This window comes from Vombatus ursinus, unplaced genomic scaffold (assembly GCF_900497805.2).
Source record: "Vombatus ursinus unplaced genomic scaffold, bare-nosed wombat genome assembly UNPS02014778.1, whole genome shotgun sequence".
Taxonomy (NCBI): Eukaryota; Metazoa; Chordata; class Mammalia; order Diprotodontia; family Vombatidae; genus Vombatus; species Vombatus ursinus.
Window position 1 is genome coordinate 20,117,670 of NW_020954556.1, and position 14,764 is coordinate 20,132,433.

Genomic DNA, 14,764 nt, shown 5'->3' on the forward strand with positions numbered 1-14,764 from the left:
ACTTTCTACGTCCCTCAAATAACATGTTGGCCTCTGATGAAACCAGGAGTTTTTGACCAATGAAAAGCTCTAGAGATTCTGGGGTTTCTTCAGAATTTCATGCATAGCCCTTGAAGCAAGTGCAGAGAAATAAAAAATTTCAAAAAAAAAAACAAAATAAGACTTCAAAAATCATAACTAAATGAACCCATGGATAATCATTTCTACTCAGCAGAATTAAATGAATTAGAAATTTGGAGGGGAAAAAAATGACTGTGGCCTTTTGTCAACAACTAGAAAAATCTTGTTGCTTAGCCTTGGTTAGGTTTGACTTCTCATATTTTAGGTCTTTGAAATATATTTTGCTACCTTTTTTTCCAGTGGAAAAAAATATCAATGAATGGGATCCCATGAAAGCATGTCACCTCAAGGGCAGGAATTGTCTTTTGTCCCTTTATATCTCCCCACATCCCACCCCAAGTACCTCTGTACCTAGTAGGCAGGCATCAAAAAATATTTGTTGATGATGCCATGAGATGCCTCTACTCATTTTCTCTTAGAACAGTTCTCCCTTCTTAGTTTTTATTTTAATTAGTACTCTTTGAATCAGTTTGCTCTTCAATTTAATTCAATCTGATTCAGCTCAAGTCAACACTTAAGTGCCTACTATGTGCAAAGCAGCATACTAAGCATCAGAGATACAAAACCAAAATTGTTCTCAAAGAACTTAATGTTCTACTGGGGAACTACAATGTATACACAGAAATGTAAATACAAGAGCTCTATCAAGTTACAAAAATAAATTTAAAGAGGGAGAGAATACTAACTGGCAAGGGGGAAGGGAATCAAGAAAGGCTTCATGTAGGAGATGGCATCTAAACTGAGTCTTTTTTTTTTTTTGGTGAGGCAATCAGGGTTAAGTGACTTGTCCAGGGTCACACAGCTAGTAAGTGTCAAGTGTCTGAGGCCAGATTTGAACTCAGGTCCTCCTGACTCCAATGCTGGAGCTCTACTCACTGTGCCACCTAGCTACCCCTAAACTAAGTCTTAAAGGAAGCTTGGGGATTTTAAGAGGTGGCAGTGAGGAGAGGATATACAGAAGTAAGGGCAGAGACTGTGGGCAGTCATGGAAGCAGGAAACGGAATGCTGCTAGAAGACCAATTTTACTCTTTTATTTTTAAAATAAAGTGAGTTGCAAGCACATAAGGCTGGTGGGAAGTAAGGAGTCAATATATGAGTACCTTCACATACTAAGAAAAAAAGGTATTTATTCTAAATTCAATTAGTGTTATACTATATTGCTTAAGCTTCTAGTCTTTAAATTGGCTTTAATTTCTTTGAATTTTGAAGAAGACATTTATTTAGTGAAAATATCTATGTGCTCATTTTCTAAGTTATCACCCAGCTCAAACACCCTTAATCCTGTTCTGAGTATGCTCTAGAACAGAAGTGTCCCCAACATTTTTATGGTAAAAAGCTACTATTCTTGTCAGCTGAAGCACTAGGATTGAGTGGCAGGAGTTTGGGAGAAAGGAAGGGAGGATACTCCATAAAAGGGAAAGAAGTGAGGGAGGGGAAATCATAGTTAGGAGATACCCCTACTCACTCACTCTTCCCTATACTTCACCTTCATTTCAAGCAGAAAGTGGGACAGAAAGATATCAGCTGGTGACTGACCAGATGAGGACACTGTTTCTAAGAAGCAAAGTCCAGAAGCAAGCTCTGGAAGCTAGATTCAATGCAGAGATTCTAGATGTGAAGGAGTGGAGTCTTTGGATTAGAAGTAAATGTCTAACACTTAGGGTTCTTAAATTCATTCCAGAGACATTAAGAGAAAGCAAGTGATTAACTCAATTCAATACAGTGAACCTTCCCTAGGGAGGAAAAATTTCTTTTGTCAACATGTTAGATATTTCATGCTAGTAAAGATCAAAAATATCTGTTTACGTCTTAGCCCAGGACAGAGAAAGTATAAGCACTGTAAGAGAACACCTGTTTGTATTGTTGCATCACCTTATTCCTTTAAATAGCAACACATTCACCCATATGCCCTATTTATGTTTCTATCAGATCCTTAGGGAAAACAAAAAAGTCTGGGTCTCCCCACCTTGCTGAGGCTAGAAGTCCAGGGACTACTGAATTACTGATTCCCATTACTGATCCACATGGGAGCTTCGATTTGCTTTGTTGGGTTTGGTTTGCTCCTTTTTAGGAAACTTGATTGTTCCCCAACTCCTGAGGGCTCACCATATTAATTTGTTCAGACACTCAATCAGCTAAGAATTCCATAGATGGAGAGAGCCACCAGCCTCAGCCTCCCTGGTCACTGGAATTACAGGCATGTGCCACCATACCCAGCCATCTAGTTCTTTGAAACATTCACCCATCAATCCATGTATGCAACATATTCACTCAACGAGTCTACCTCTTCACAACTTACAAGTTTTCTAGCGATTCCTGACCACCTCTTTTCCACTATATATAGCTTGTGTTCAGAAACATGAGTCACCATAAAGGCACAGGGCTTCCTGGCAAGCAACATATATGATATCAAAGATGGGATTACTTTTTCTTTAAGCATTAATTATCCTTACCAGTTCCAGTAGAAAAGGAGGAGGAGCCAAAAGCATCTGCTTGAGTAGTGACTGGCCCTGGTTGAAAGCCTGGGATCAAACTCTCTGCTGAACCACCAAGTTTTTCAGGAGGTTTGCCTAGAGTAGCAAAACATACAACTCTTAGGGGGAATGTGGCTCTGAGTATGTATACACATCCAACCTTCTAGATCTGGGGGGCCAGAATCATGTTTCTGTTTGATTCTCTGATGTTACAATAACACCTCACTCACCTGGCAACCTCAAATTTGAGGACTACAGCTCAGAAGTCAGAAGCAAGGGGGAAAAAAGTATCTGAACAGGCAAAATAATACATATACCCTGTTTATCTTTCTATCAAAGTCCATGTAGCAAAGGTCAAGTAACTTTAATTCCAGTTTCAGTTGCTAAGCCTGTTTCCTCATCCATAAATGAGGATAACAATATTTGTTCTATCTAACACACAGCACTGTTAAGAGGAAATCATTTATAGAGATACATGGTTTCATAGAAATCACTTTAAGAGACACATAAACACAAGTTACTGTTATTATTTGTACATAGGAAAAAGCATCAGGTTCTCATACAGAGCTTATTTTCTATTTTACATGAAGTTCCAAGAACTCTTAAATTCCCAGCCTATTTCATATTGTTGTTGTCCAGTCATTTTAGTCGTGTCTGATTCTTTGTGACCATATTTGGGGTTTTATTGGCAAAGATACCTGAGTGGTTTTCAATTTCCTTTTTCAGCTCATTTTACAGATGAGAAACTGAGGCAAGCAGGGTTAATTGACTTGCCCAGGGTCTCACAGTAACTGTCTGAGGCTGTATTTGAACTTAAGAAGATGAGTCTCCCTGATTCCAAGCCTAGTGCTTTATCCACTGCCTGCCCCCATTATGTATTACAAACAACAAATGAGAACAGGTAGGAGGACATAGAAGCTTGACAAAGTCCAACTCTTACGCCTCACTGGGGCAAGGAGATGACATTAGGTTCTTGAAGGTTATTCCCAAGGAACACAGATGCTGAAACGTTCGACCAACCAAACTAGAAAGGCAGTAAGTATGTACCCAAACATCGACTCTTTGGTATTTAAGCTCCAACTTAGTAAAGTAAGAAGAGGATCACTGTCCATAGCAACCTAGGCAATTCACTAGGCAATGAATTCCTTGGCCATGGCAACCATGAGACAAAGAAAAAAATGCAAAAGGGACCTCAGTCCTAAGGGACCCCCTTTTATATCTGAGGTGATATGGTAGAGCAGTGAGAAAAGGAAGTGGAGGATAGATACACAATTTTTAGGATACCTGTCAATCTCAACTTAATGGTTGGTACTCTTAAGTGCATAGTTTCTGTCTGTCCACTAGTCAGTTGATATACTTTTGGAAAAAGCGGACCAAATGAATATTGGTCATTCTTTCTATAAGTGAAACTGTAAGACACGTGATACAATGATGGCCCACAAGTTCTCCTTGGAGGGACAAATAAAGGAATCTGTTTCACTAGATGCCCAAAGGCAACAAGAAACATAATTTCATGGGACATTTGATCATCTTGCATCGCAGTTCTTAGGATAAACATGAGCAAAAAAGACCATCACCAAGATAACCACGGCCCTATATATGACCACTTGTAGCAGACAGTATTAGAGGAAAGTATACTAAGAACTTCACAACATCCTCCAAGCTAAGACAACCTACACCTCAGTACTCAGTGACTTTAGTGAAAAAGTGGGCACAGACGATGAAAAATAAGTTGGGAAATTGAGTTGAGAATTACGAAATGAAAGAAGCCAAAGATTTGCAGGCTACTTGGAAGCCTTACAGCAGTTATGTACGTTATTCAAGAAAAGAGACAAAAGGTGTTTTACATGGCAAACATCAACAAACAATATCATATATGTGCACACACACACACACACACACACACACACACACACACACACACACACACTGAACCGATGGGAAACAAATGGTTGCTGATACAGACTCCACAGAGTTACAGAATAAAAAAGCTAGAAAGGACATCAGAGGCCCTCAAGTGAAACTCCTATCTATACAAGAATCCTCTACAACATTCCCAAGAAGTGGCTATCCAGTTTTTCCTGGAAGCTCTCCAGTGACAGGGCACCCGTCACCTCCAGAGGCAACAAGCAAATCTACTGCATAGCTTCAGTTGTTAGGACAGTTTTCTTTAGATCAGTCCTAAATCCGTCTCTCTGTCATTTCTACCCTTCTAAAAGAAATAATTATACATGTGATGACTGCTCACCCCTCAAACATAAAACAAAGGGCAGCTGAGAAGACATCATAAACTACCCATCCATATATCTATCTTCTCCTGTCTATACTCTCATATCTGAGTGTGACATAACTATTTGAGGTGTCATTCTTAATGAAAATTTGAGATAGAAATAAGCAGTCTTTTACAAATTATTTTCTACATAGATCAGATATTCGGTCCCACCATTGAATAAAAGCTGTGAAGACAAGTTCCTACATGGTTATTGATTATAAAAAGCGTTTCTTAGGATAAAGGGATCATAGAACTAACCTCTAATTCCTTCATTTTACAGATAAAGAAACTGAGGCCAAAAGAGGTTAAGTAACTTGTCCAAGGCCACAGAGACACTAAGCACCAAAAAAGGGATTTGAACCCAGATCGAGAACAATGTAGATATTAAGTACTTGAGCTTCAGAGGTGAAATTTAACTTGGTAGCAAGATGAAAAGGTTCACCATCAATGTGCCTCCCATAATACGTTAAAAACCATATAAAATTCCTTGATAGCTTCAACCATAGAGAATTTCATTCAAAATTTCTCTAATTATTAGTATTGTCAGGGGATAAAGGGAGAAGATTGCGTGCTTGTCAAACATGTCAGTTCCTGCCATGCGGGACTGATTCCTGTACTTATTTAAAAGGAATAAAGGATTTCCAAAAGATGATAACGTTTTAGACTATCAAAAGACATCAGGCGAGTAATGTACATAGAACAAAAGTAAATGGATGAAGAATGTCCATTGTCTGTACTATGACATTCAGTTGGGTGATAAGTCCATTGAATATATGTACAGATGGAATCTATGTTAAGCAATGTGCATGGACAAAGAATTGAGTACAAAATCAAAGAAGAGGAAAAGACAGGCTGGCTTGCAATGGGAAATTACATAGTGTTTTCAACTATTCTAAACTCCTCATTGACATCTGATTCTTTTTTTTCTTAAACATCAGTCTTCTTCTGATGATGTATATAGCTACAGACAGAAAAATAGCACAATCTCCTGAAGAATCTAAATTGCAGGTCACACTAAGAGTAAAGGAGAGATGATGGCACAGTGGGGGGAAGAATACACAAAAGGAGGCAAGAAAGGTAAGGGGGGGGTGGGAGGACAGGGAGGGGATAAAAATGGGACACCTGAAAGTAACTTGTTCTGTGGAGCTGAAATCAGACAGAGAGCAGAAACAGTGGAGTAAGCCCAAAAGTTCACTTTTTGCCCTCTATAAAGGAAGGCATTGGGAGGAGTTTGGTACTCCATACTGCAGACTTCCAAATAGGATATGGCATGTCAAGTCAAGTCAACAAGCATTTATTAAGCACTTATTGTATTCAAGGCATGGTGCTGAGAAAACAAAGAAAAGCAAAAACAGGATCCCTGTCCTCAAGGACCTCACATTCTTTTTTTTTTTTCAGTGCATTCTCAGCCCATGCTGCTTTATTGCTAAAAACCAAAAAACAAACCCCAAAAGTTTTATACATAGTTGCAAAGTTTCAACTTAGGGTTTTTTTTTTTTTAAGGCAATGGGGTTAAGTGACTTGCCCAGGGTCACACAGCTAGTAAGTGTTATGTGTCTGAGGCCGCATTTGAACTCAGGTCCTCCTGAATCCAGGGCTGGTGCTCTATCTACTGTGCCACCTAGCTGCCCCCCAAGTTAGGTTTTTAAAAACAGTTCCTCTTTACACCATCAAAAGAATAAAATCTCTCCTTCAAACCCCCAAAGATGCATAGATACAACAGCAAGCTGCCTTTTCCAAATTTCAGGTATGAAATTCTAACAATGAGAAATTCTAACAATATTATGTTGTAAAATATAATAACTGCAGTGGAGTAGAGAGATTACAATGCTGCAAGTGCATAGAGTATGTAAACAATCTTTCCTGCACTAAAGACAATCAACATAAGAGTATGTGAAGTGAGCTCTTCAGTACTGGGTCTTTCAAATCTAATGCCAAATTATTTATTTTATATAGAAGAGTTGAATAATTTAAAAGCAGCTTCAGGAATAGTAGTTACTTGGGATGAAAGATTACCATGCACTGCTCCAGTTTCTTTTTATTTATTTTGGATATTTCTCCTCACCACTGGAAAAAAACAATACAACCCAACATCTCAACAATGGCGCAGAACACATACGCCTCTCATTCTAAAGAGCAGACAACATGTAAATAATTATGTTTATATAAGATATACACAGAGTATATAGAAAAACGTAAGCTTAAAGAAAAAGGATCTATCAACTGAGGGCAACCAAGAAAGGTCTACTAAAGAAGACAGGATTTGAATTGAGTATTTAATGAAGCAAGAAAAACTAAGAGGTGGAGGTGAGGAGAAATAGCACTGCAGGCATGGGGAACAGCCAATGCAAAGGTATAGAGATGGGAGAAAGAGTGTCACGTTCAAAGAACTGCAAGTACGCCAGTAAAGCAAAACATGGAGTATCCAATGCAATCCAAATAAACATGAATTAAGTACCTACTATGTACCAGGCACTAGGAATACAATTAATAAAAAAAGACAGTCCCCACCCTCAAGGAGTTTATAATCTGATGGGGGGGGCGGGGAATACACAAAAGGAGGCAAGAAAGGTAAGGGGAGGTGGGAGGATATGGAGGGGATAGAAATGGGACACCAGAAGGTAACTTGTTCGGTGGAGTTGAAATCAGACAGAGAGCAGAAACAGTGGAGTAAGCCCAAAAGTTCACCTTTTGCCCTCTATAAAGGAAGGAATTGGGAGGAGTTTGGTACTCCATACTGCAGACTTCCAATCAGAGGGAAGAGGAGGCTGAGGGAAGTGGTGTCAATCAAAACTTGAGTAGAAGAAAGGTAATGAGATTAGAACTCATCCTGGGAGGGGCAGATGCAAAGAGGAATATGTGAAAGACAGAATGTGTGGAAGGTAGGAAGAAAGACTAAAAAGGTAAGAAGGGGTCAGGTTATGAAAGTTTTAAATGCCAAACAGAGCTGAGTTTATATCTGACCCTGAAGGTAACAGGAAGCCACCGAATTTACTGAGTAGAGGAGGTAATAAGCTCATACATGAGCTTTAGGAAAATCACTGTCAATTGAGTTGAGGATGGATTGGGGCCAGTCGTTCAATAAATATTTATTAAGTTCTTACTATGTGCCAGGCACAACACCAAGCCCTAGGGCTTATCATTGTTGTTCTGCCGTTTTTCAGTCCTATCTGATTCTTTATGACCTCAATTTGGGGTTTTCTTGGCAAAGATACTGAAGTAGTTTGCCATTTTCTTTTCCAGCTCATATTACAGATGAAGAAACTGAGGCAAACAGGGTTAAGTGACTTGCCCAAAGTATCTGAGGCTAGATTTTAACTCAGGAAGATGAATCTTCTTGACCCTAGACTTAGCACTCTATTAGTTCCCTGTCTTAGGGCTACAAAGGAAGTTTAAAAAAAAAAATCCCTGCCCTTCAGAAAGCTTACATTCTAACGAAGGAGATAATAGGTAAATAGAGAAGTAGAAGGCAATCAGTCACCAAAATGGTGTAAATGATATCATCTAACAAATGTAATGGAAAAAAATGGAAAAGGAGATGAACTGGAGATATATTGAAGGTGAGAGATAGGAGATGGTTAGCCTGAGTTTTACATTGGTACACTTGGACCTTAAAGGCCTCCAAAGCATTGGATGGATTCACTTTGGAGGATGTGGATAAGAACCGAAAAGACTGACACAATATCAAGGGTATTTCCCATCTGTATCCAAGTGTATCCACCCAAGTGATCCTAGATCCTTTGACTTACAGAACAGGGAGGGCAAACAGGCTGTTAGAGGTAGGTGCACTGATAATAGTCAGAAGTCCCTCAGCCTGATAGAGAGCAAAGAGCCTACTTCACAGGGCTATTACGGGGTAAAGAACAGCTTTAAACTTTAAGGCTCTTTAGAAATGAGAATTATTATTGTTTTTGTGATTGTTGTTGCTGTCATGAAGGTGCTGTGGAAACCATCAATGGGGCTGAGTCAAGAGACCTGAGTTCATTTTGCAGCTCCTCTACTTACTGGAAAGGAAGGAGACAAGCATTTATTAAGTGCTTACCGTGCACAAGAAATTGTGCTAAGTGCTATATGAAAACTATTTCTTTTGGTCCTCCCAATAATCCTGGGAGGTGAGTGCTATTATTATCACCGCCCCCCCCCCATTTTATAGTTGAATAAACTGAGGTTTAAATGAATTGCCCAAAACCACAAAAGTAGTAAGTAGAGGTGGAATTTGAACCCAGGTCCTCTGAATCCAGAATCAGTGTTGTTTTTACCATATTATGATGCTTCTTGAAGTTCTCTTCCTAACTTCTCTCTCTGCCCCCTTGCCAGAATAGCATAGGTTATCAGAATTTCTTGAGGACAGTGTGTATTTAGTATACTGGGTAAAAATACTTTCTGTCTCCAAACTTTAAAAGTTTTTACGTCTAAAAATTTCTTGGCAAGGGAAATAAAGGCCCACAGATGTGCATCTACTTAGGCAAAATAGCTCTGGGAGCAGGTATTACCTGGCTCCTTTTCATTGTGGGATGTTTGCCAGTATGGAGAATTGGCATTCGCCACTCACCATCACCAAGTTTTGCAAAGTCCTTGTTCAGTAGCTCCTCAGCTGTGAGTTTGGAGAAATTGTCATCATCAAAGGGATTCCAAGTGGAGCCTTCCGAAGGATTATAAACATTTTGCTGAGAGGTCCGGGGAGAACCCGATGGAGTGGTAGATGCAGACCTAAAAGTCCCCACCCCCATGAAACAAAAGTTGTGAGTAAAAATTGAACAAGAAGATTATAGGATTTTAAGATTTAGATTGATAGATTCATCAATAAACATTTTTAAACACATGCTACAGCTCAGATACTGTGCTAGACACTGGTGATACAAATAGGAAAATGAGAGTCTCCACCCTCAAAGAGCTTCTATTGGGAGGTTCAGGTTCACAGATAAGTAACAGGCTAAATACAAAATGAATAAATGGTAACTAGGGAATGTGGGAATCAAGAAAGGACTCTTGGATGAGGTAACACTTCAGCTGAGCCTTGAAGGGTGCTAGGAGTTCCAGGAGGAGATGGTAAGAAGGAAGAATGTTCCAGGCAGATCTTTTCTTTTTTGGGGAGGGGCAGGGAGAAGTTTTGGGAAGAGGAAAATGGAGAGAGGAGTCTGTAAAAAGGCAGAGAATCAGAGATGGAATGTTATGTGTAAGGAACAGCAAAGTAGGTTAACTTGGCTACTACAGCAGGGTGTACATAAAGGGGAATAAGGCATAATCAATCTGTAAAGATCAGTGGGACCCAGACTGTGAAGCGCTTTGCATGTTAAACAGAGGCAAAAAGGAACCACTGGAACTTTCTGACCAAGGGAGGCATGTGATCAGACCTGTGCTTTAGGAGGAGTGGGGTGCCTGGATTGGAAAGGGGAGAGAGTAAAAGGTACCTTAGAAATTACCCAGTCTCACCATCTTTCCTCCTAATTTCAGAATGAAACTACATTCCTTGAGCTGATTGAAGTTTGAATCTTGGTTCTGTTTGCTAATTATCTGTGTCAGTCAGTCAGTCCTTGAGCACTGTGCTAAATGCTAGATAATAAAGAAAGGCAAAAACAACCCCTACCCTCCAGGAGCTCACATTTTAATGGGGAAGACAACATGCAAATAACTAAGTAGGTATGAGGTATATATGGTGTATATGGAAGGTCATCTCAGAGGGGAAGGCACTAGTGGTTGGAAGGACCAGGAAAGGCTTTCTTCAGAAGGTGGGATTCGAGCTGAGTCTTGAGGGAAGCTAGGGAAAGTAAGAGATGAAGGTGTAGGATGCAAAGCATTCCAAAGCATGGAATGAGACAGAGACAGTGCAAAAGTATGGAAATAGGAGCTGGTGTGTTTGTTGTGTTAACAGTAAATAGGCCAGTTTTACTGTGTGATTTTGGGCAAGTAATTAAGACTTTCTACTATTTCATCTGTAAAATGAAGGGATTGTGCCCCTTCTTGTGATAGATCCTGTGATCCTCTCTTGAACTCAGTTCCTATCCTATCCTCTCCCATCCCTACTACCACTATTCAGAATAAAACATTTTTCACCAAAAAAATCTGGTTTAGTTTCTCAAGGTTTTTTCATTTTGTAAAATGTTTCCCTTCCATTTAGATCTTGCTGGGGATACTAAGACAAAAACCAAACAGTCTCTACTCTCAAGTAGCTTAAAATAAACCTCTACACAAATTTTGAATCTCTGTTCTTCCCTTTCAACCCAGCTCCCTCCCAAACCCCAGCCAGGATCTTGGTAGCCCACAAGATCTTGGGCTAGTTCACACTATGTTTTGTTAGGATTCCCTGTGCCTTGTCTATATACATCAATAAGAACTATGGATGACCATGCAGAGGGGCCATGTTCCAGAAACAGAATGTACACCAAGTAAAACCAGCTGGTCCTTGTCTCCTATTTCTATGATCTATTCATGTGGCACAATTTGGAGTCGGTTTTTCTGGCCTCTTCACTCAGCTGCCTTCTTGAACCCTGACCTCCCAGGGGTTTGGGCTTTGCCTCTCCTGACTATAATTTTCAGTCCAGAGTCCTAAAGTTGGGAGATGGTGCAGTGTAGGGAAAAGCCATTGGGACTTGTATTCAGCAGACTGGGGTTGGCTCCTGGTTCTACCAATAGCTGTGTGGTAGCTAGGTCACCTTAGCAAGTCCCTTTCCCTCTCTGGGCCACCTTCCTCAAATGAAAAATGAAGGAGTTTAGATGAAATAATATTTAAAGTTCTGTCCCAACATTAATAGTTTCCAAGGCTGACTCTTCCCACATCTGTCCTACTGGGAGTAGTTTCTTGGTTGCCCCCACCTCTGCTGCCCAAGATCATCTCGGGACTCGAGACTTCCCATCTGCTTTGTTCTCTACCTGTGAGCACAGAACTGAGGGCCCCCAGTGCTCCTACAGCAGGTGTAGGTGGTGGCCATGTGAAAAACAAAGGAATGGTTGGTTTCCAAAGTAACTGGAGTGTTCTTCCCCACCTTCAGCTGCCCTCCACCAACCAAGGTACATTTTCAGGTTGCACTGAGGTCATAATTTTGTACCATAACAAGTTTCTCAACCAAGTTGGAATTAGGATTTCTGTTCATATTGAACCAGGCAGTCAAAAGGCCTTTTGACCCGTCCCTCCTTTGGGTAGCTATCATCAACTAGTCTATGAGGCAGCTCTGGTAGGGGAAGAGAGACTGTCACACACTTTGCAGGTGCTTTCTGGGTGCTGAGCCTGGACTGAAATAGCACTTTTGGATCAGATTTGTAAGCAGGTGCAAAAGCCCATCTGTGATGAACTCATCAGTATCATGGCAGTCCAGAAACCTGAGGCCCTGATCAAGGAGTGACACAAGATGGAAGACTATATCCATTCTGCTGTTGGCCTAACCTACCTATTCTACGTATTTGAGCTTCATGGGAAATCCCAGGCCAACTCTGAGGAACCCACACAGATGTGGTGGTCCTGATTCCAGCTCATGTCGATGGTACATTTGTATTGTGTCCAGCTTTGTCATTACCTGCCCAGCTGCCCTGCCAAAGGGTAGAAGAGGAAAATGACTGGATCCTCTGGTAAAGGAATTTTTGGTAGTAGAACCACCTTCCATTCAGTCCTTACTGTTTTGAGCATGGAAAGTTAGGTACATAGTTCTTCTAGTTGGTTTAGAGCTTCTCAGCCATAGGGAACTCTAGGAAGTCACTCTCAAATTCTGGGGTTTCTAGAAACTTTATGGACCTTAGCTGGGTCCACAAAGGGTTAAATGCCTACAAAGGCCAGAGTTGTCCACCTCGTGGTAGAAGGTTCCAAAGGAAAGGCTCTAAATTCACAGAACCTGCCTGATACAGGCAAGTTTGATCATATAGCTAAAAAGGAGAAGGGGGAGATATGACAGATATAGCTAAGGCAAGCCCCAGGATCCGAAGCAATTCTATCATCCTTTATCTGTTCCCCCCGAGGTTCTCTTTGCCTAAGGATATAAGATCTCATAGCCCTCTAACCAGTTAGCTGTCCGGACTGAGCTGATTTCCTGGTATTTGACTAGTTATGCTATGACTTGAATTCATGGGAAGCTTGTGGCAGGTTGCTTTTATTACTCTACCCATTTTATCTAATACTCACGCCTGGACTATTTCAATAGCCTGCAAAGGCTGGTCTCCCTGCCTCAAGTATCTCCCCACTCTGATTCACCCTCTACTATGTTTCCCCCCTCCCTCATTCAATAAACTCCAATGGCTTCTTATTGCCTCCAAGATCAAACAGAAAACTCTCTGATGTTCAAAGTCCTCCATAATCTGGCTCCCTCCTACCTGGACAGTCGTCTTATACATTATTCCGTATCCTGAACCCTCTCAACATACTCTGTTATCCAATGATACTGTTTTCCTTGCTCAGGATACTCCATTTCTAGACTCCAGACATTTTCACTGACTGTTGTTCATGCCTGTACTACTCTCCCCTCCTTATCTTTGACCCCTGGCTTCCTTCAAGTCCCAGATGAAATCCTATGTCCCATGAGAAACCTTTCCTGATCCCCCTTAACACTTAGTGCCTTCCAATGATTGATTAATTCTAATTTATCACATAGTTATTTCCACATAGTCTCCTCTATTAGACTGAGCTCCTTGAGGACAGGGACTACATGAAATCATTCTCACTTCATGCTAAAGTAGAGGCCCCTAGAAACACTAAGAGTGCAGAGAAGCCTTCAAATGCCTTGTCCCCATGCCACTCCCAATATCGTATTGATTAACTCCATTAAAACATAGATTCTTTAAGGAGCAGGGACAGTTTAATTTTTATGCCTTTGTACTGTTAGTGCCTAGCACATAATAAATACCTTAATGAATGCTTATTGATCAAATAACCAAATGAGATACAAAAGCAGTTAGGTAGCTCAAGAGACAGAGGTATGAATTAAGAGTCAGTAAGACCTAATTTTGAATCCTGCCTCAAGCTAGTGCCATATACTAGCTGTGTGACTTTGGGTAAGTCACTTAACCCTTAGCTTCAGTTTCTTCATCTGTTAAATGAGGATTGAGAGAAATGATTATTAAATAACCATTTACTGGGGAGAGACTCATGGTTTTTTCCCTTCCTATCTCCTCATTCCCTACTGTGTCAAGCCAGTATCTGAAGTACATTGCTGACAATGAGATTAGATTAACTTTCTCCTCAATCTAGTTCAGAGGGACCCAAGTAGGGAAGCCCATTTTGTTCTACACAGGCTTGGGTGGGGGTTGGATCCTTAGTCTAGATTGCCCAAGGCTGGGGGTGGTCTGGGAGTGATCTCATTATAATATTCATTCTTCTCAGTAATTGTTAACCAATCAGAGTTGATTGTCACCCTCAGGAATACCCCCTCTTCCAAGGGCATATAAGCTTTCAGTGGGTTCCAGGAGGGGTCTTTGGCATTCAAAAGTGCCACTAACCCCTTTTATTAACTATCCACTAGCATAATTAATAAAATGATTAATTACCCAGAAATTGTGTCTCTCAGACTTTTCATACATCACAGGGTAATAACAGCACCCACCTCCCAGGACTGTTGTAAGGATAAAATAAAATAATCAATGTAAAGCACTTTGTAAACCTTAAAGCACTATGTAAATTCTAGCAACCATCATTATTATTACATACAGAAAGTACTTTGCAAACCGAAAAGCACTATATAAATGCCAGCTCTTATTATTTTAATAAATGAATAAATTTTGTATTGAAGACCCAGCTCCTGGCAGATTGCTTATATTCCCTGAAGAACCCAGAAGTCAGTCACCATGAACTCCAGTACACCACCCTCAAAAAGGATTCTATCTTCTCTATCTGGGATCCAGTGCTCTTCATTCAGAAATACAGAACATTCTACTGGAGGACTAATCTCTGGGCTCTCAACATAATCACTATGTGCC

At 40.5% G+C, this 14,764-nt stretch overlaps 1 protein-coding gene across 9 annotated transcripts in view; it reads right to left on the minus strand.

The window, feature by feature from the left end:
• AAK1 (AP2 associated kinase 1) overlaps nt 1–14,764 on the minus strand; it is a 250,995-nt gene that overhangs the window by 40,500 nt on the left and 195,731 nt on the right. For 8 of the 9 annotated variants that reach the window (XM_027865308.1, XM_027865305.1, XM_027865307.1 and 5 more), the window contains exons 15-16: nt 9,420–9,577; nt 2,575–2,691 (exon numbers count right to left, since the gene is read on the minus strand). In XM_027865308.1, coding sequence (XP_027721109.1) covers nt 2,575–2,691; nt 9,420–9,577 — 275 coding nt within the window. The remainder of the gene's footprint in view (nt 1–2,574; nt 2,692–9,419; nt 9,578–14,764) is intronic. The other variant, XM_027865309.1, reaches the window with a different exon arrangement.